Source organism: Pongo abelii, chromosome 1 (genome assembly GCF_028885655.2).
Source record: "Pongo abelii isolate AG06213 chromosome 1, NHGRI_mPonAbe1-v2.0_pri, whole genome shotgun sequence".
NCBI classification, from domain to species: Eukaryota; Metazoa; Chordata; class Mammalia; order Primates; family Hominidae; genus Pongo; species Pongo abelii.
The window spans coordinates 205,679,680-205,699,862 of NC_071985.2; the positions used below are offsets into that span (position 1 = coordinate 205,679,680).

At 49.3% G+C, this 20,183-nt stretch overlaps 2 protein-coding genes across 5 annotated transcripts in view; one reads left to right on the forward strand and one right to left on the reverse strand.

The window, feature by feature from the left end:
• The window catches only part of EYA3 (EYA transcriptional coactivator and phosphatase 3), a 205,789-nt gene extending 196,362 nt beyond the window's left edge, over positions 1 to 9,427 (forward strand). For all 4 annotated transcript variants that reach the window (XM_054538878.1, XM_002811181.5, XM_003775759.4 and 1 more), the window contains 2 exons: positions 1,356 to 1,456; positions 5,274 to 9,427. In XM_054538878.1, the coding sequence (XP_054394853.1) occupies positions 1,356 to 1,456; positions 5,274 to 5,354 (182 nt within the window). In that variant the 3' untranslated portion in view covers positions 5,355 to 9,427. The remainder of the gene's footprint in view (positions 1 to 1,355; positions 1,457 to 5,273) is intronic.
• Positions 9,428 to 11,683: 2,256 nt separating this feature from the next.
• XKR8 (XK related 8) lies at positions 11,684 to 20,180 on the reverse strand. The gene is given in 4 exon segments (NM_001132645.1): positions 11,684 to 13,266; positions 14,314 to 14,421; positions 16,078 to 16,274; positions 20,028 to 20,180. Coding segments are annotated over 2 exon segments (126 nt in total). The 5' UTR covers positions 16,175 to 16,274; positions 20,028 to 20,180; the 3' UTR covers positions 11,684 to 13,266; positions 14,314 to 14,392.
• Between the last annotated feature and the right edge of the window lie 3 nt (positions 20,181 to 20,183).

The following is a 20,183-nucleotide window of genomic DNA, read 5'->3' on the forward strand; positions in this document are numbered from 1 at the left end:
ATTTATATATTACAGTGATTTTCCAGCAGATGGCAGTCCAGTGTCTTGAGGAAGAGGCAGCTTTATCTTATTTACACAGGAACCCTGGTGCTAAGTCACTCTATTGGGCAAGGGGAAAGAACAAGAAGGTTAATAGAGCAGGATGAAGAAGAAAGCCACAGTTAGGACCTTGTTTAACTGAAGAAGGTGGCAGAAGCAGGGAGATAAAAAGAGCAAGGGATATAACTTCCTTTTATTTATACAAATAAAGTGTCTTTCCCACAGCAGTATGATCTGTGCATGTTTTAGGTGTTGGTTGCAGATGGGATTTGAGTTTTGATACACTGCCATGTTTCTCAAAACTGTCTGCAGTTCTGAGAAATGGATTTAAATCACCCATTTCCCAAGGTCAATTTCAGTGATGCAGTATCTTGGTTACAACTACAAGGTATAGTAAGTAAGGACAGATATGACAAATGTTGCTGCCATATTTATTGGTCACTGTTCTCAGTTCTATTCTGGGGCTATTCTCTCACTGAAAGACATAAGGCCTATACCCAGGACTGTTTCTGGGAAATGAAGAATTGGAGGGAAATGGCTTTTTGTTTTTGTTTCTAACAAGAAATCAGGGCCTTGTGTTTTCATTTCTCTTTTCTACCCTAAAACATTTCACCCCAAAAATCATTCATTCATTATGGCACAATGACCAGAGCCTAGATTTGGAGTCAGGGGCCCCAACTTCTAGCTGCTTGTTTGTGATCTAGGGGCAAGTCACTAAACCTATTAATCTCTCCCATTTATAGAAATTCCCTCACACTAAGATCTTAGGGACTTCACCCTCAACATGAAGGTTAAAATAAGTTTTTGGGTTTTTTTTGTTTTTGTTTTTGTTTTTTGAGACAGTTCGCTCTTGTTGCCCAGGCTGGAGTACGATGGCATGATCTCAGCTCACTGCAACCTCTACCTCCCGGGTTCGAGCGATTCTCCTGCCTCAGCCTCCCCAGTAGCTGGGATTACAGGCACGCGCCACCACGCCCAGCTAATTTTGTTTTTTAGTAGAGACGGGGTTTCTCCACGTTGGTCAGGCTGGTCTCAAATTCCCGACCTCAGGTGATCTGCCCGCCTCGGTCTCCCAGAGTGCTGGGATTACAGGCGTGAGCCACCGTGCCCAGCCAAGTTATTTTAATGGCACAACTTCACATTCTTTGGGCAGAGGGTCTACTGGATCTCTAGCTCCCATCCCTACTCCCCAGCAAGCAAACTACATGGGCTGTCACTTAGTCCACCTAAGCACAGGCAGGTGAACCTAGCAGCAGCCCTCTTCTTTGGTTTTGAAAAGAAGAGTATTCTAACAGGAAATTTCTTTTTCTCATCAGGTAAGGAGAGCTGCTTTGAGAGAATTGTGTCAAGGTTTGGAAAGAAAGTCACATATGTAGTGATTGGAGATGGACGAGATGAAGAAATTGCAGCCAAACAGGTAACCATGGTAAAGAAAAATAGTGTATGTGGTTGTACATCAAGTAATTAGAAAAATGGGAAAAACTACAAAATCTTAACAATCTATTGCGCATTTATAGTATTTTCTCTTTCTTCCTCTCCCATTTTTCTTTAAAGAAAAAGAGGGTCTTTTTTTTCTCCAGATGGAGTTTTTCCTCTTAAGTTTTTAGATCCATCCCTTCCTCTTCCTCCCTGTCACTCAAGAATCTTAAAATCTTTAAGCCCTTCTACAGGGATCCCATCATTAAACCTGAGATGTGCCCCATCTTCCATCTTCAAAGACAGTGCCTTCTCAAGCATCAGACTTGACCGCAAAAAGTCTAATCATTCTTTCTTTTCCATGCTTCAAGTTCTCAGACAGTACAACCAATAGCTGTTTCTGTAGAGAAAGTCTTTCCTGCCTTTGGGCCCTGAAAAGATTGTTCTGATGTTAACCTCACCACTATACAGGTCCCAACTTCAGGTCACCCCTTCTTTTTTTCTTTTTTTTTTTTTGATACAGAGTCTCACTCTATCTCCCAGGCTGGAGTGCAGTGGCACGATCTCGGCTCACTGCAACCTCCGCCTCCTGGATTCAAGCAATTCTCCTTCCTCAGCCTCCCAAGTGGCTGGGACTACAGGCACCTGCCACCATGCCCAACTAATTTTTGTATTTTTAGTAGAGACAGGGCTTCCCATATTGGCCAGGCTGGTCTTGAACTCCTGACCTTGTGATCCACCTGCCTCGGCCTCCCAAAGTGCTGGGATTACAGGTTTGAGCCACCGCGCCTGGCCCAGGTCACCCCTTCTTAATATAGGAAACAATAGATGAAAGAGTCTTGGCTATAGAACTTAAAATCCCATCTGTGTATCAGCTATGTGACTTTGAACAAGTATCCTCTTTGAGTATCCTCATCTGCTAAATGGATCTGTAGAAGTTCTTTCCCTCCCTACCCCAATTTATTTTCTTCCAGCAACTCTATTTCTTAGACATGGAGGCATTGGGTTGCCGGCTAGAACCAACTGTCCTGATGCTCTTCATCCGGTTAAGTAGAAGCCTTAGCAACTATAATAAACTATGAGATTGGTAATCAGTTGGCATTATTATCTCATGTTTTCATTTGCCACTTTATGTAGCAATTTAGGGATCCTTATTTTTTCACATATGTTATGAAGCTTTGATTCTAAAGTGCTTCTTGTTGCCCTCTTTGGGAAAGACACTAGTGGGTGTAGGCATTAGTGTTTCCTGGTCTGAAGAAGGGTATGGGGGAGAGAACAACTCAAGTCATCAGCAGAGTTGGTAACTCTGAGCTAATGTCTTTAATCATCTACAACAGAATACATCCATTGAGGCTGGGCACAGTGGCTCATGCCTATAATCCTAGCACTTGGGGAGGCCAAGGCAGGCAAATCACCTGAGGTCAGGAGTTCGAGACTAGCCTGGCCAACATGGTGAAATCCCATCTCTACTAAAAATATAAAAATTAGCCGGGCATGGTGGTGCACTCCTGTAATCCCAGCTACTCGGGAGGCTGAGGCACAAGAATTGCTTGAACCCTGAAGACGGAGGTTGCAGTGAGCCGAGATCGTGCCACTGCACTCCAGCCTGGGCAACAGAACAAGACCCTGTCTCAAAAAAGACAAACAAAAAAAGTATACACCCACTGGAAAATGCCTTAGCACTTTATCCGGTTCAACCTATACTCTGTGAAGGATCTTTTCTGCAGCCTTTCTGACAGAAGTCTCTCTAGTCCTTGCTTGAATATGCCCAAGGATGAGGACACTGGTTCCCAGTAGCCTATTCCACCGTGGGGTCAACCAAGCTGTTAGGGTGTTCCCTCTTCCACTGAGCAAAAATTTCTCTACCTTCACATACTAGTCTGGCATTCTTTTGTTTTGTTTTTGAGGTGGAGTCTCACTCCATCGCCCAGGCTGGAGTGCAGTGGCATGATCTTGGCTCACTGCAGCCTCCGCCTCCTGGGTTCAAGCAGTTCTCGTGCCTCAGCCTCCCAAGTAGCTGGGACTACAGGTGCACACCACCACTCCCAGCTAATTTTTGTATTTTTAGTAGAGACAAGGTTTTGCCATGTTGGCCAGGCTGGTCTCAAACTCCTGACTTCAGGTGATCCACCCACCTCAGCCTCCCAAAGTGCTGGGATTGCAGGCATGAGCCACTGCACCTGGCCTCTAGTCTGGCATTCTTGAACATAACAAGTCGGTTTCCTCTTCTGTATGTTAATAGCCTTTTAAATATTATGTGTGAGCAGCTGGCTTGAAAAACAACTAGGGTATATGCCAAAATAACTGTGTTCTAGGACCTCAATATTCTGAGTAACTTGGAACCAGTTTCAACTAGATGATAGGAAAGTTAATCTCCTCAGCTTCATAGAACATGGTTTCCAACACTTGGGTTTATCAAAACCCTCCTTTAAAATATGGCCTCCACATGAGAATCACTTAAACCTGGGAGTGGAGGTTGCAGTGAGCTGAGATAGCACCACTGCATCCCAGCCTGGGCAAAAGAGTGAGACCCTGTCTCAAAAAATGTAAAAAATTAATTTAATTTAATTTAAAAATATCGGCCGGGCACGGTGGCTCATGCCTGTAATCCCAGCACTTTGGGAGGCCGAGACAGGCGGATCACGAGGTCAGGAGATCGAGACCATCCTGGCTAACACGGTGAAACCCCATCTCTACTAAAAATATAAAACATTGGCCAGGCGCGGTGGCAGGGGCCTGTAGTCCCAGCTACTTGGGAGGCTGAGGCAGGAGAATGGCGTGAACCCGGGAGGCAGAGCTTGCAGTGAGCTGAGATCGTGCCAGTGCACTCCAGCCTGGGCGACAGAGTGAGACTCTGTCTCAAAAAAAAAAAAAAAAAAAATATGGCCTCCAGGCACAGTGGCTTATGCCTGTAATCCCTAGCACTTTGGGAGGCCAAGGTGGGAGGATTGCTTGAGCCCAGGAGTTCAAGACCAGCCTGGACAATATAGTGAGGCTTCATCTCTACAAAAAATAAAGAATTAGCCAGGTGTAATGGCACATGCCTTTAGTCCCAGCTACTTGGGAGGCTGAGGTGGGAGGATCGCTTGAGCTCAGGAGGTCAAGGCTGCAGTGAGCCATGTTCATACCACTACACTCCAGCCTGGGTGACAGAATGAGAGCCTGTCTCAAAATAAAAAGTAAAATATGGCCTCCAGAACAGCACACAGTATTCTGGACATGATTTTGACTACATAATATAATGGGATTATTATTTCCCAGATCTGTACATTCTCCATCTTGGACATAGATAAGATTTAGGTCTTGTAGTTCTGAAACTTACAAGAAATTGACCATCCATAAGACAGTATAATCTTATATCAAATACTAATTTTTCACCTGGGCCATTTTATTTGATCCTTAAGACCCTATATGATAACTAGAATGCCTGTAGTTCCAGCTACTCAGGATGCTGGGGTAAGAGGATTGCCTGAGCCCAGGGGTTCAAGGCCACAGTAAGCTATAATCACACCATTGCACTCCAGCCTGGGTGACACAGCAAGACCCTGTCTTCAAAATAATAGCTAGAACAGGTAATCTCTCAAAAGCACAAAGTACCACTGAAACCTATTTAAAATTTCTCACTTTTATAAAGTGTGCAATGTACAAGGTCCTTATACATATGATTATTTGATCATTATAACAGCCCTATGAGGCAGGGATAGATAGGGTTACCATGTACCTTGGGGAGAGGTGTGTTGAGGAAAGAGTATTGGCAAATATTTAATATAAGCTCTCAGAAGAAGTTGGATTAACCAGCTATTCCCACTCTCTTCCAGCACAACATGCCTTTCTGGAGGATCACAAACCACGGAGACCTAGTATCCCTTCACCAGGCTTTAGAGCTTGATTTTCTCTAAGAACTGGAATGAGGAGCCTTCCCTTTGAGCTCCTTTTCACTCCTGAAGGGAGCTGGAGACTGGAACCAACTGAGAACTTTCTCTGTCTGTCTCTCTCTGTGTCTCTGTCTCTGTCTCTCTCTCTTTCTCTATTTCTCTCTTTCTCTTTCTCCCTCTCTCTCTCCCTCCCTTCCTCTCTCCCTCCCTCTCTCCCTCTCTCTGTCTGTCTTTATCCATGGAATGCTGGCGAGAACACAATCAGAACCAACAGCTGCAATTTTTGCTAAGAGTGAGCTGTAGCCCCGTGTTCATCTCCATACAGAAGCAGGGACAGTTGGATAGAGAGAACAATGGACTCACTGCAGCTACAGTGCTTTTAATTTTTCTGTTTTGTTTTTGTTTTTTGTTTTCAGAAAATGAAAAAAGGAAATTCCTGGGGCAGAATTGCACTCTTAGTCCATGACCAGATTGAGAATTACTAATAACTTGTGGTGATCAGATAAATGCAGCAGACTTTTATGATAACATCTCTTGCAGTCTTAGAGTCTCTTTAGCTTAGAATCTCACTTATTTCCAGTGAATGTGTATGTTATTTTTATAGGTAAGGGTCTGATCTTTGATGCAGATTTCCCCCACTTTCTTTTTCTAGCAAGAAAGGGGTGTTTAAAGTCTTGAAAATAGTAATTGAAATATCTAAAATACCTCTCTGTGGCAGTAGCACCTCTATAGCTGCTCCAGTGGTCTGCTCTCTAGAATGGTTCCTTTCCTATTCTTCCATCTCCTAGCTGGTGAACTGCGGGGCACTGGACACTGAGTAACTTTAAACTTTGTCATTTCCCATCTAGAAGCCTTAGTCTTCTTTCCAGTCCCTTTTCCCTTTAGTCAAATGGCACAACCCTAAAAACTCCTTCAGCTTGACTCTCATTCAGACTGTATCCCAGGAGGCTTAGCTTCCAAACTGGAGAGAAGGAACTAAAGCGTCTTATGAATTTCGGCTTCTTTGGCTCTTGAGACCGAAAGGTTCTACCTATTCCTCCTGCAGAGAAGCACCCATTTCCCATCAGATGCTCGCCCTGCAGCTTGTTCCTTCTTAGTCATCATAATGCTAGGTTCTTACCCCTTTCCTGCCCTCTGCACCTCATGTCCACCCCCAGGCAGCTTTGGCCAGTCCCCGGGTATTAGACCCAAGAATTCAAATCTGAAAACATGCTTATAACTACATTTTGGCCAAAACTGCCAATGTATTTGACTTCCTTTGTGGAAGCCCTAAGCCATATGAAGGATGTCTCAGGTGTATATTTACCCAGATCTCTGCCTGAAACTGAAGAGCAGATTGCTATATTTAAATCTTCCCATGGAAAACCCTGCTTCTCAAATCCCATTCTAAATTAGGAAACCAGAAAGACTTTGCTGATTGTTGGGGGAGGAGAGGTTTCACATTGTTGCCAAGGCTGGTCTTGAACACCTGGCCTCAAGCGATCCTCCTGCCTTGGCCTCTCAAAGTGTTGGGATTGTAGGCATGAGCAACTGCGCCCAGCCAGACTTTCCTGATTTAAATGAGAGTATTGCATCATTCCCTACTTCATGGCCCAAAACTTAATCCTAGGCCAAATGCAGGAGCATCTCTCGACCTCTGGGCAGATTGGTGGGTGCCCAGGCACTAGTCACAGCCTTCTAGCCCAGCCATGATTGTTGGATGCCCCATCCCTCCAAGAGCAATTTGGGCATCTGCTCAGGCAGGATAAAATTCCCTAGAGCTGAGGAAGATCAGCCTCTCCCAGGCTGCAGAGAGAGAGATGATACAAGCAACCTCAGATTGAGATGCAGGATTGGTCCGCAGGAGGCATTGTTGACCAACCCCAGCTATAATTGCTTGTCGCCAGAGACTCTGCGTACCCATTTCCAGAGATGTTGCAGCACAAAGAGGCAAGACTCCTTCCAATGCCAGGCCACCCAGATAGGAAGAGAGAGAGGCTGGTATACACATTCCTTCAGAACTCATTGAAAAGTGCTCATGACTCACGATTTTAAGGAGTAAGTTTTTGCTGAGTAGCTGAAGTCAGTGCTCCTTTACTTGGCTGCCTCTTTGGCCTTGTTTCCTGTGGGGTTGGGAGGAGGGAGATGTAGTGTGAGGTAGGCCTTCCCTTGGTCTGTATTCAGCATAGTTGCCTAGATGCTGCTCTGCCTTGTTTGATGGTTGATCTTAGGAAGCTCTAGGTTTTACTCTGAGGCCTCAAACCCTCCCCCTATGCAGTATAGCTGTTGGGTTTTTGTCCTGGACAAAGGCCACGGCTGTTGTGCTGCGCTTCAGGTTTGTGAGGCTGCGGAGTGGTACCCCCACCATGCACACAAGCATACACACACAGATACTTCCCTCTCCACCCTCTTGGGAGCTCTTTATTTTAGAATATAACTTGAACTCACTTTTATCAATGGCCTTTTTCCTCTTACTCTGACTTCCTAGCTTAGCTCTTTCCAAAAGGAACTTGAACTTGGCCAAGAGAGGTAAGGAGGCTGAGCAGAGCAGTCTCTGCTCATTCCTGGTTGTTGCCACCCTCATTTAAATGGAAGAGAGAAAACAGGAGCTTCTTGGCTCTTTGCCAAATTGAATTGTCCCGGGAACACGGTGCTCTCTGTAATTACCCTGTCTTTTTCTCCACCCCAACACAAAAATCTGGAAAGGAAAATAAGTGGGTAGGATTAAGAGCTGTTGGAAGCTGAGGACCAAAGGACACTGTGGGTCCATTCATCAAGGGGGAGGCCCTCTTCATTAGAGTCCTCATGAAATTAGCCAAATGATGAGTCCTTCCCTAGCTGGGCATGGTGGGTTCTCTTTTTTTTTTTTTTTTTGAGATGGAGCCTCGCTCTGTCGCCCAGGCTGGAGTACAGTGGCATGATCTCAGCTCACTGCACCCTCCGCCTCCCAGGTTCAAGCGATTCTCCTATCTCAGCCTCCTGATTAGCTGAGATTACAGGCGCCCACCACCATGCCTGGCTAATTTTTGTATTTTTAGTAGAGACGGGGTTTCACCATGTTGACCAGGCTGTTCTCAAACTCCTGACCTCAGGTGATCTGCTCGCCTCAGCCTCCCAGAGTGCTGGGATTACAGGCATGAGCCACCGTGCCTGGCCAGGCACTGTGGGTTCTACAAGATGGGTCTGTAATGTCATGGTGAGGGCTCTCTCTAGTAGATCTGGAGTGAGGTGTGTCTTGGGTTGAGGAGGTGGCTTGACTTTCGAATGTAAAACTGACTGTGCCTTAGCATCACCCTGTCCAGTGCCCCTGGGGCAGCTGGTAGTGTCCAGAAGAATGGACACCTGCTCCAGATTTAGATGCCTATCTGGGCTTTTGTTTGATTTGGGGTGTTCCTGTCTTCTGTAAAGCTAGTGAGTTGTCCCAAGAGACTGATGCCACAGCTTGTTCGCAGTTTACACAAACTCAGCTTTAAAGTTCCAAATAGAATCTGATTGGCAAACTCTAGCTGCAGCATGTGGAGCTTCTAGATGTTTACTACCTTGAATGGTTGTCAGTGTCACTGAACCACGGGGGAGAGGAGTATGGGGTAGAGCAATGGTCTGGGCCAAGGAGTGGTGAGCTTAGGGTCTTCCTCTGACTCCTTACTCCTCAAGGAGGCAGTTAGGGTCCCTCTTAAGCAGGCTTCTATTTCTTACCACTAAATTGGTTTCCTTTTTCATCCAGAAGTTAGAACTCCCCAGATATTCACGCTATAGGATCTGAATTCCGAGATTCTAAAATATCTTAAACCACAAGAGAGAAAATCTAGTTCTGCCTCAGCCCCAGTCAGCAGGCCATCTGTCCCTTCCTCTCCTCTGAGTCAGACAGCTCTGGCAAGCAAGGCTCCTTGGCTAGTTCCTAATGCACTGACAGGAGCCCTCCCATTAAGGATGACTTCTACTCAAAATGCGACTCTCCCTCTGAACTTCAGATGCCTCTGTTAGGAAAAGGCATTGATCGGATTGGATATATTTATGTGACTGCGGGCATTTGTGGCTGTAGAATCCGTGACCATAATGTTATATGTAATGGGAACTATCTTATAAACTTGAAAAAAATAAAGTTTTTATTTTCTATAGTTTGCTCCTGTGTCTTTTCTGAATAGGATCAGCACAGTTGCCCAGCTGTGTGGGGTCCTAATTATGGCTTCATAAAAATTCTAAAGAGTTCATTAGAAAGATGTCACCCTTTCAGTAACTGGGTCATTTCACCAAAAAAGTAAAACCAAACCATTTGGTATAGATATACATGGGAAAATATTTTAAAATAATTTGCATGGGAGAATGTATTATTTCTAAAATATATTGCTTTTAAAGTTTAGAACTGGAGTGAGAAAAGATTGCATTCGCTGCCAAATGTGCTGAAATTTATTAAGGAGAGAAATCAGTACCTTGCTGTGCTGCACTTAAACCACAAAAGCGATAAAACTGACAAACTGATACCAAACCTCGTTTGATTTGCCCTGATTTCATGTCACATCAACTACTTTTTCTCATTTCATTTCTCTGATTTGGGTCTGGCTGTATCCCTCTGGTCTGGAAAACAGTCACAAAGCCTTTCTGCCTTTTAGTCCAATGAAGGAAATCAGAATTGGGTTCTAGCTTCCAAGTACCTACCATACATGTCAGACTATAAGATGTATTTTTCCAAAAATTCCCCAGAAAAGAGGAAGTTGCCTATTCTAGTTATTAAATGTTTTCCTCATTAGGTGCACATTAGTTGAAGCAAACCCTTAGCTGCTATATCCCTACTCAGTTATAAGGACAAATATTAGAGGCATTGATTTCAAGCACAGAGTAGATAAACATCTCCATCTCTTCCTGCAACTTCAGGTGTGTGTGTATGTTTACATGTATTCAATTAGAAGAATGGTCTTTGTTCTAAGATTGGTACGTCCTTTTATGAGATGATGAAAATAAATGGTGGTAGTGTTTTGTTTTGTTTGAGGCAGAGTTTTGCTTTTGTTGCCCAGGCTGGAGTGCAATGGCACGATCTTGGCTCACCGCAACCTCCGCCTCCCAGGTTCAAGCGGTTCTCCTGCCTCAGCCTCCCGAGTAGCTGGGATTATAGGCATGTGCCTGGCTAATTTTGTATTTTTAGTAGAGATGGGGTTTCTCCATGTTGGTCAGGCTGGTCGCGATCTCCCGACCTCAGGTGATCCACCCACCTCGGCCTCCCAAAGTACTGGGATTACAGGTGTGGGCCACCATGCCCAGCCAAATGGTGGTTTTTATGCCCTTTTTTGTTAAAATTAGTTTTTAATGCCCTTTTTTGTTAAAATTAAGTTGCAACCATGTTGGCCATTTTATAGGTACATGATATTCAAAAGCCTGAAAATCACTAGACAGGATGATCTGCAGGATCCTTTCTGCCTCTAACCATTGCTTGTATGTAGAAGTCACCAGCATCATCTTCCCAGATCTTGTCCCTGCCCCCACCCTTCATCTCTGGGTCAACTTTAGCTCCAGGCCAGTAGAGCGGTTACCAGTGCTTCATCCGGTGGAATTCTGTTTGCATCATTCCTTCCGCCACAGTGGTTCAAGCTACCAGTGACTCCAGGTTCTGCCCCTTCTCATGACATTTATAGGCCACACCCAAGTCACTGCTAACCAGCTTACCAGTTTTGCAGGAAGGCCTTCTGCAGCCATTCTATACAAAGTTGTAATTCCCACCCCCAACACAAATACCTACTCTCTCTCCCTATCTCTTTCCCTTTTTCTTTTAGCACTTAACACTATCTGATATACTAAATGTTTTACTTATCCTGGTTTTTGTGTCTCCACCAGAATAGTAACAGAGCTGAGACTATCCTGGATCCCATCACAGCGGTGACTAGAACCTTTTCTTCTCTATCTCAATTGACTTTTCTGTCCCTTGTTTCTCCAAACCATGGACCTCCTAGAACAGCAAAAGGTTCCACTTCCCCAGCACCATCACCCACCAACCACATCCACATCCCCTAAGGTACCTCATCACTTAACCTCTTAGAGCTCCCAGCAAAAAGACCTTTCTTCACCAGGCAACTATATTCACTTCTTGGCCCTAAATGTGTCTGTGGCCACTCCTGCTGGGCCCAGCCGCAGAGCTGGTGTTGAAGAGGATGCACTAAGTCAGCCCAGATCTGGATTCTGATCTCCAGCTGAGCTGTCAACCCCACGCTGGCTCACCAGCTCCTGAAACTTCAAACACGAGGTTGAGAAACCCCACCTAAGCCAGCCCTCTCTCTGTTCATGGACCTTGACTGATTTTGAGAGGTAGATTTTATGTCCCTGACCTCTTCCAGTTCAGGCTCTGAACTCCACAGATTTCGTTTGATGACACAGACTAGGTGGGAGGATTTCATGAGGCTTTAATCATAACCTAATAATACTGTTGAAAACAACACGTCTGTCACTTGCAGAGACCCACAGGGACACATTCTCTTCCTCTCACATAGACTGAGGTAGGAGGTACACTGGCTAAGGCATAAAAAATACTCAGTGGCTGTGCAAAGCTCAGACCAGGCTCACAAGGCTCTTGGTTGAAAAGCAGCCCCTTGAGAGCAGGAGCAGAGGCCAGGCCAGCTTCACTGCGATCCCAGAGGTTCTGACTGGGGCTACCCAGAGTTGGGCATCCCTGGCTTCCAGCATTTGAGATCTAACCCGGGACTGGTTGGTGCAAGTAGGGGATGAAGCTAGGGTGGTAGCTGGTCTTGCCAGGTTGCAAGGACAGAATGATGTTCCTGGCACATAAACTGCTCTCAGCAAAGATTTGTTTCATGAATTGAATGAATGGTGTGGGGGAGGGGAGGAAGAATTCTAGAGGACAGCCCCCATGGCCTCCTAGCCCAGGATAGGGGAGCTAAGGGGTGGGGCAGCACCTATACCAGTCATTTTAGAGGTGGCCAGGGAGGGAGGTGGAAGTTTTGGAGCACCAGCTATACCAATGGCAGGGGGAAAAGGTAGTCTTCTTTCCTCCCAAAGTGTCTTGTACATAATTGGGGCTCTTGACCCTCCAGGGCCCAGCCCTTCTCATCTTGTTCACTGTGAACTCCTTGAAAGCAGGCCTCTGCCCCACTCAGCACCATCCCTGGTGCCCGGCCCAGCACAGGCATCCCACTCTTGCTGAGTGCAGAGGCCACAGCAGCATCGTTAGCTTATCCTCGCCTGCTTTCTGCCAGCAGAGTCACTCTCCATCTCTGCCAGCTGAGTCTGATCCTGCTTCAAAGGACGCCGTTCACCTATCCCTTCACTGGCGAAGCAGCCTCATCCTTAGCCTTGGGGAAAAAGTTCTGTGCTAAATGGGTCATGCGCCTGTTCTGAGGCAGCTGATACCCCTCTGGAGAAAGTAGACTCCGGGCCCCGTCTACCTGGTCAGGGTCCGGCTTCCAGCAGCAGCTAGGGTGCAGCCAGTGGTAGTACACAAGCCGCAGAGCCAGGCCCAGAAAGAAGCAGCCGCATCCCACAGGCAGCCACAGCTGCAGTGGAATCCCGCTGGGCAGCCAGGAGCTATGAGTCACCCAGGTGGCCACCAGGAGAATGCTGTCACTCAGGAGGAAGGTGAAGTGGATGATGGCCCGGCCTCGGGTGGAGCCCTCAGCCACGTTGAACCAGGAGAAATAGAGGATGGTGGCCACCGTCACCCGGTACAGCCACTCGGAGCTGGGGTCCAGCATGAAGTCTGTGCCCTGAAGCCAGACCCAGAGCAGCAGTACCAGCCACAGGCCCAGGAAGTGCAGGGCCACATAGCTGGGGAAGAGGGCTGAGAACAGGGCCACAGCCAGGACTCGGGGCCACAGCAGCAACAGGTTCCACAGGAAGTAGATCAGAGAGGAGCCCAGGCCCAGGGGGGGCTTGGAGGGGAGGCAGGTGCGCAAGGCCCGGTGGTAGTCGAGCAGTGCCCACGAGATGCCCAGGAAGGACGTGCAGATGCCAACCCCTGCAAAGAGTAGGAGGGAACAGTGAGTCCTGGGGCCAGCCTGCTTGGCACTCCCCAGGGGTCGCAGGTACCATGGGAGCCCTCCCAGCAACCCTGGGGTAGGTATTAGAATCCTTCGTTTGTTGAAGGCAAATCTGCAGCTGGAGAAGACCCAGTGAGTTCCCATAACCAAAAACAAAGCTATGACTCCTAATATAGAACCTGCCCCTCACCACAGTGAGGGCTTTGCTGTGTAGGTGCTATCCGGGTGGTATTTGTCAAAGATGAAAGGATGTGACTTGTGGCCCACCCAGCACTCAGCGCCTCTGGGCCTTGGCTGCACCCTGGGCATCTTCCAGGGCCCGATAACCCTTCCTTTCTGGGAAGAACACAAGCCTTTCTTGTATCTGAAATCAACAGTCTCAGTTCCCTCTTTCTTAGTCTCAAAAAGGAAGTAGAAAATCCCACGGGGTGGCAACAGGCTCTGGCTAAAGCTGCCCTCAGGGCCAGGAGAGATGTCCCTGCTGTGTGGACAGAAGGTCTCCGCACTCCCCTCCCCTCCCCTCCAAGACAAGAGGCCATTGGACTGACCCCTAATCTTGATTTTCCAAGATCCAGAAGTTTACAACAGGGGTCCTATCCCACCTCCTGGTTGCCAATCCTGGAGCAGAAGCACAAGGGCCTCCAGGGAGGGATGGAAGTGGCACTGGCACATCTCCCGACTACTTCCTCCCCTGTCCCCGTCCACCGCAGTCATTCGGCAGATGTTTACTGGGAACCTATTAGGCGCCCAGAACCCACTCCTAGCCTGGAAACAGATCTGTGCCCATTAGCCTCGCCCAGGTCTCAGCAGGGCTGATGTTCTTCCAGTTTGCCCAGCATGCCACCTTCCGTGACCTTGACAAGCTCTGCCCAGGCTGTTAGGTCGCCAGAAGCACATGCCCCACTTCCCCGGCCTACTCCTCCATTACCCCGCAGGCCCCAGCTTGAAGAGCCCCTGGAGTCACCCACCCTGACCCCATGCCACCCACTCAGCTGTGTCAGGTATCCCTGTAACATGCCACCCACCTCTGTCTGGAGTCTCATCACACAGTAATTATCTATTTCCTTATCTCTGAGCTCCTCGAGGGTAGAAAACAGACTCTGCTCACTTGGGATCCCCCAGCAGCCCAGTACCTGGCACATAACAGCAGCGAAAGAGATGTTTGCTAAAGAAAAAGTAGGGAAAATCTGTCTCACCCCCTTACCCCCTGCCACACTCGCAGTGCAGACTGTCTGCACTTGGCCCTGGTTCTAGACACCCCCAACCCTCAACAGACAAAAATGTGTGCCCAGTGAGTGCCCAGTAACCCAGGGCAAGTCACTCACCTTTCTGTACCTCTTTAAAAATGGAGATCAATATAGCACAAACCTACAGGGCTGCTGTGAACATGAGCAATGATGACTGTAAGCGCTTCCCACAAGGCCTGGCTAATAGCTGGCACTCCATTGTGACAGCCGCTATTATTGTTTTTTCAATCAATATATAGACTCAGACTAGCAAGACGACAGGGCCCTTGGAGATCGAGTCTAACCTCCATCTTCCATAGGAAGGCTCTCCGGGTCACACAGCGAGTGATGGTAGAGTGAGGACTGGTTTCTTGAGAGGCTGTGGCATTTATGGCAGCGGTGGAGGAAGGCAAAGGGGAAGGCTTGGACCCTGAATCGGATGTTAGTGGGGGCCCTCTTTAGCTTGGCCACTGTCTGGGTCTGTGAAAATGGGCAAGTCACTTTCCTTTTATGGGCAAAAACCCTCCCAAAGCTCCTCACTATAAACTTCACCCATGCTTAGGGGGCCCTGTGAGCCTCTGCTACCTGCCTCTCCCTTTTCCAGTCACTCAACCGTAGCTACTTGTTTTAGTCTATCATCCTGGCAGGGCAGGGGCTGGGTCCATCTTGTTCACTGCTGTGTCCCCAGCACAGTAACAGGCACAGAAGAGATGCACAATGAAAACCTGACTGGATGAAGGCATTCAATATATTGTTTCTTGTTTCCTTTTTAAAATTTTGAAGAGATGAGGTCTCACTATGTTACCCAGGATGGTCTCCAACTCTGGCCTCAAGCGACCTGTGCACCTTGGCCTCCCAACATATGAAATTGTTTCTTAACTAAAAAGTTACCTATGCTGTATCAGGCACCTTACACACTTCATTATCTTCAAAATTATAAAAATTACAATTAAGACTTGTGGGCCAGGCACAGTGGCCGACACCTGTAATCCCAGCACCTTAGGAGGCTGAGGTAGGAGGTTACTTGAGCTCAGGAGTTCAAGACCAGCCTGGGTAACAAAGTGGGACCTCATCTCTACAGAAAAAAAAAAAAAAGAAAGAAAAATTAGCCAGCATGGTGATACACACTTGTAGTCCCAGCTACTCAGGAGGCTGAGACAGCAGGATCACTTGAGCCTGGGAGGTCGAGGCTACAGTGAGCCATGATCAGGCCGCTGTACTCCACTACGGGCGATGACAAAGTGAGACTCTGTACCAGGAACTTATGTACCAGGAAATGGGCTTTCTTTGCATCACCTCATTTAAACCTTTCATCAACCTATCAGGCAGGAGGATTTAAGCCCATTTTTCAGATGAGAACAAACATACTCAGAGAGGTCAAGGCATTTGTCCAAACTCAAACAGCTGTAGAGTGACTTTAGGTTTCAAGCCAGATCTGCCTGACTAAAGCCTGTTCTCCTGTTTTCTAAGCAGCCTTTATAAAAGAATAAAAACAGTTCCGACATTTGAGAGAGACCCCCCACCAAGCCATGACGCGGGGGCCAGCCACAGGCCTTCACTCACACTGGTAGTACTCAGCCCGGCCGCTCTGCAGCATGATGGCCAGCACCAGCGTGAGCTGTGGTGCCGTTTCCAAAAAGGTCTCGAAGAGCCGCAGCATGCTGATGTCCAGGGCGAGGAAGTCGGCGTAGGCCAAGTCAAACTCAGAGGGCTCCTCCTGCTGCCACACCAGCAGCCCCTGCCGCAGCTCCTGCACGCACCTAGGCACCACACACAAATGCCCAGAGGGCCAGGTTAGTGTCCTGTGAATTCCTCAGCCTCCCACCCATCTAATGAGTGGACACAGGCTCCAACATGGCTCCTGACATCCATGCTATGGGGCCTTCGGCAATGTCCTAACCTCACTGAACTTGTTTCATCTGTAAAATGAGGATCCAGGCCGGGTGTGGTGGCTCATGCCTGTAATCCCAGCACTTTGGGAGGCTGAGGTGGGCTGATCACGAGGTCAGGAGATCGAGACCATCCTGGCTAACATGGTGAAGCCTCGTCTCTACTAAAAATACAAAAAATTAGCTGAGTGTGGTGGTGCGCGCCTGTAGTCCCAGCTACTCAGGAGGCTGAGGCAGGAGAATCTCTTGAATCTGCAAGGCGGAGGTTACAGTGAGCCGAGATCGTGCCACTGCACTCCAGCCTGGCGACAGAACAAGACTCCGTCTCAAAAAAAAAAAACAAAAACAAAAATGGGGATCAATACACCTTCTACTCCTGCTGGCTAAGCACTGTCCCAAGCTCATCACAAACCTTGTCCTGTTTACTTCTCACAAAAGCCCATTTTACAGATGGGGAAACAGGATCAAGAAGCTAATAAGGTCTGGGTGCAGTGGCTCACGCCTGTAATCCCAACATTTTGACCCGCCAAGGCAAGAGGATCACTGGAGGCCAGGAGTTTGAGACCACCCTGGGCAACACAGCAAGCCCCATCTCTACAAAGAATTTTTTTAAATTAGTTGGGCGTGGTCTTACAAGCCTGTAGTCCAAGCTACTCAGGAGGCTGACGCAGGAGGACAGCTTGAGCCCAGGAGTTCAAGGCCACTGTGAGCCATGATTGATTGTGCCACTGCACTCCAGCCCAGGCAACAGAGACCCTGCCTCTCTCTCTCTTTTTTTTTTTCTTTTTTTTTTGGAGACAGAGTCTGCATCTGTCGCCTGTCGCCCAGGCTAGAGTGCAGTGGCACAAACTTGGCTCACTGCAACCTCCACCTCCCAGGTTCAAGCCATTCTCCTGCCTCAGCCTCCGGAGTAGCTGGGATGCTGGGATTACAGGCATGCGCCACCACACCTGGCTAATTTTTGTAGAGATGAGCTTTTGCCATATTCAGCAGGCTGGTCTCAAACTCCTGACCTCAAGTGATCTGCCCACCTCAGCCTCCCAGATTGCTAGGATTACAGGCATGAGCCATCAAGCCTGACCAGACCCTGCCTCTTTTTAAAAAAACAAACAAAAAATTATAAGCAGCTCATAAGTACTGGAATGAGGATTTGGATCCAAACCTGAATTGGAAAGGCATGCTATAAAGTTGCCTGAGGCAGTAGTTCTCAAACTTTAGTGTGCCCAAGATCTCCTGGGGTCCTGTGGGCAAGAGGACATTTGCCTCTTGGGCACTTCCGGGCACAGGCCAGATGGAATCAGACTCTGCCTTGCCCCGGCCACACAGGGGAGGGGCTGGAGGAGGGTTAGATGGGAAGGAGGGATCCCATTTAAGAGGCTGGCCCTGAGTGGTTAAGGATGGAGATTGGGGCAGAGTTAAGAGAGTCCAGAGGGTGGAGAGACAGGCCTGGGGTACCCACTGGCATGAAGAGTAAGTGGAGAATGCACCAAGGACCCTCCACCCAGAACTTTGCTCTCAGTTGCCTATTGGGAGGGAACCCCGTTCACTCATCACAAGCTCATTCACCAGACATGTACTGTCACTTCCCCTGGAAGGAGCCAAGAACACACTGAGGAGCAGGCAGGCAGGACGGGCTGGGGTTCTCCCTCAGCAGGAGCCTTTGCGTATGGTCCCCAGTGACCTGGAAGGGGCCCCTGCCTCGGCCAATTCACAGGCAGGAACAGAGACCCGTTTCCAAAGCCAAAGCTAGTACAGTCTGTCTGACTCAAGCTCAGCAGAAATATTGGCTGCAAAGATGCATGAGGTAGTTACAGATTCACGGCTCGTGGAGGCCTGCCCAGGACTTAACAACTGCACCCCTTCATGCCTACCCGGGGTTTTCTGATGTCTCTACAATCCCTCAGGCAAAACTGCCACATTCAAAGCTCCTCTCCTCCACTCCTGGAGACCCCGTGCAGCTTTGTCAAGGCAAGATCTCAAGAGTTTGCAAAAACAGATTCAAGAGCGCATCCTGGCCCCCGCCACCCCATCCCAACCCACACCACCCTCTGCCCTGACTTCGTCGCATGCCTCTGAGCCCTGGGTTTGTTTCCCCATCTCTACAAGGCTTCACCAGGTCCCAAAAGGAGCAGAATCCACACACATTTTCCAGGACCCAGCCTGTGCCCAGCCCTGGCTGGCTCCACGGGCATGGATGAGTCAGAGGCCATCTCTGCCCTCTTGCTGGGTCTGGGGTGGGAAGCCAAGTTTCAGGGGGAAGAATACAAACAGGCAGACAGGGTGAGAGGCGGCCTTTGTGAGGGGCAAGCGCTGTGGTGGGGTCAGGGCTGCTGAAACTCCCAGGGGGGCCCAGGTCATCAAGAAGCGAGCTGAGGTTGCTGAGAGCTCACTCTGAGCCAGGGCAGTGGACAGGTGTAATTTCACTGCATCTTCACCAAACAGGCAGGCGCTATCCCCATCCCAATGGGAACAGCAACCAAACAGCCCCACTGAGAGGTCAGTGACTTCCCAAGGCCCTGCCCATGCTGAAACATGGGGTGCTGAACTGGGTCCGCAGCCCCTGCCATTACAGGCCAGGCACTGTGCGAGGCACTTTCTCACTCTTTCGCTCACTCCTCACAACAGGCCTGCTCGTCAAACCTGTCTCAGGGTGACTACCTCCTTTCTATGGAGGAGGAAACTGAGGCTCAGAGAAATGCAGAAGTGAGGCGAGAGGGGGCAAAGCCTGAAGTGGATCCCTGAGAGGTCCGACTTCAAAGCCCATGCGCCTCCCTTTCTTCCCTGGGCCTCAGTTTCTTCGCCTGTGCCAGGAAAGCTGGGGCTAGGATGAAGGCAGTCTACCGGGATTCCCTTTCCGTAAAGGGCTGCACGCTCACCTGTAGGCCAGGCGCCCACAGGACTTGGTTCCCTTCCCGGCATATGGCGTGTCACCTGTACAGGTGACCCAGCTGACAGAGGTGCTGAGCTCCGACACTCCTCCCCTCCCGGGGCGAAGCACTCACCTGTACAGGTAACCCAGCTGCAGGAGATGCAGCAGCGCCAGGCAGCGGCGCGGGGGCTGCGACCCGTGCAGGCCGGCAGGGTCAGCGCGCAGCCAGAGCCAGCTGAAGAGCTGAAGCGCCACGGAGGCCAGGCCCAGCAGCGCCAGCACCAGCGCCGCCCACAGGTAGCGGCCGCCGAGCGCATACTGGACGGCGGCCCACAGGTCGGTGCCCAGGTCGAGCAGGAAGGCGGCGGTGCCCAGCACGCCCAGGACCAGGTCCCGAAGGAGGGTGGCGCGGGACGACCAGGGCATGGCCCGCCAGCCTCTGCCCTCTCCTGCTCCTCTGCGGTTGGGGCCTGCCCTTAGGGCCCGGGGTTGCCGAGGCAGGAAGGAGGTGGGCGCAGCCCTCGGGGCGGCCCGGGACCCGGGCCTGGTGGGCGGGACTTCCCCGTCCCGCCCCGTCCGGGGAGGAGCGAGGCCCGCGGTTGTCCTAGGTCCCCCGCCCGAACCCCACCTAAAAGCTGCTCGATACTCTGCTCCCGCCGCCAGCCCAGGGGTCCACCGACCCAGCCCAGCCCAGCCCGCTAGGCCTGAAGACCGACTGCCCTTCGCTTCGCAGGCTTCAAATGGCCTAGTTTTACCTTTGAGGCGCCCGGAGGCCCAAGAAAGCGAGAGGGCGGGGAGACTAGAGCCTGGACCAGGGCTGCGATCCCTCACACCTGTATTGTTGCAAAACAAAACGAAACGCAAAGGCACATTCTAATCCCTAAGTGCGGAACGTTGCAACAACGCGTGCG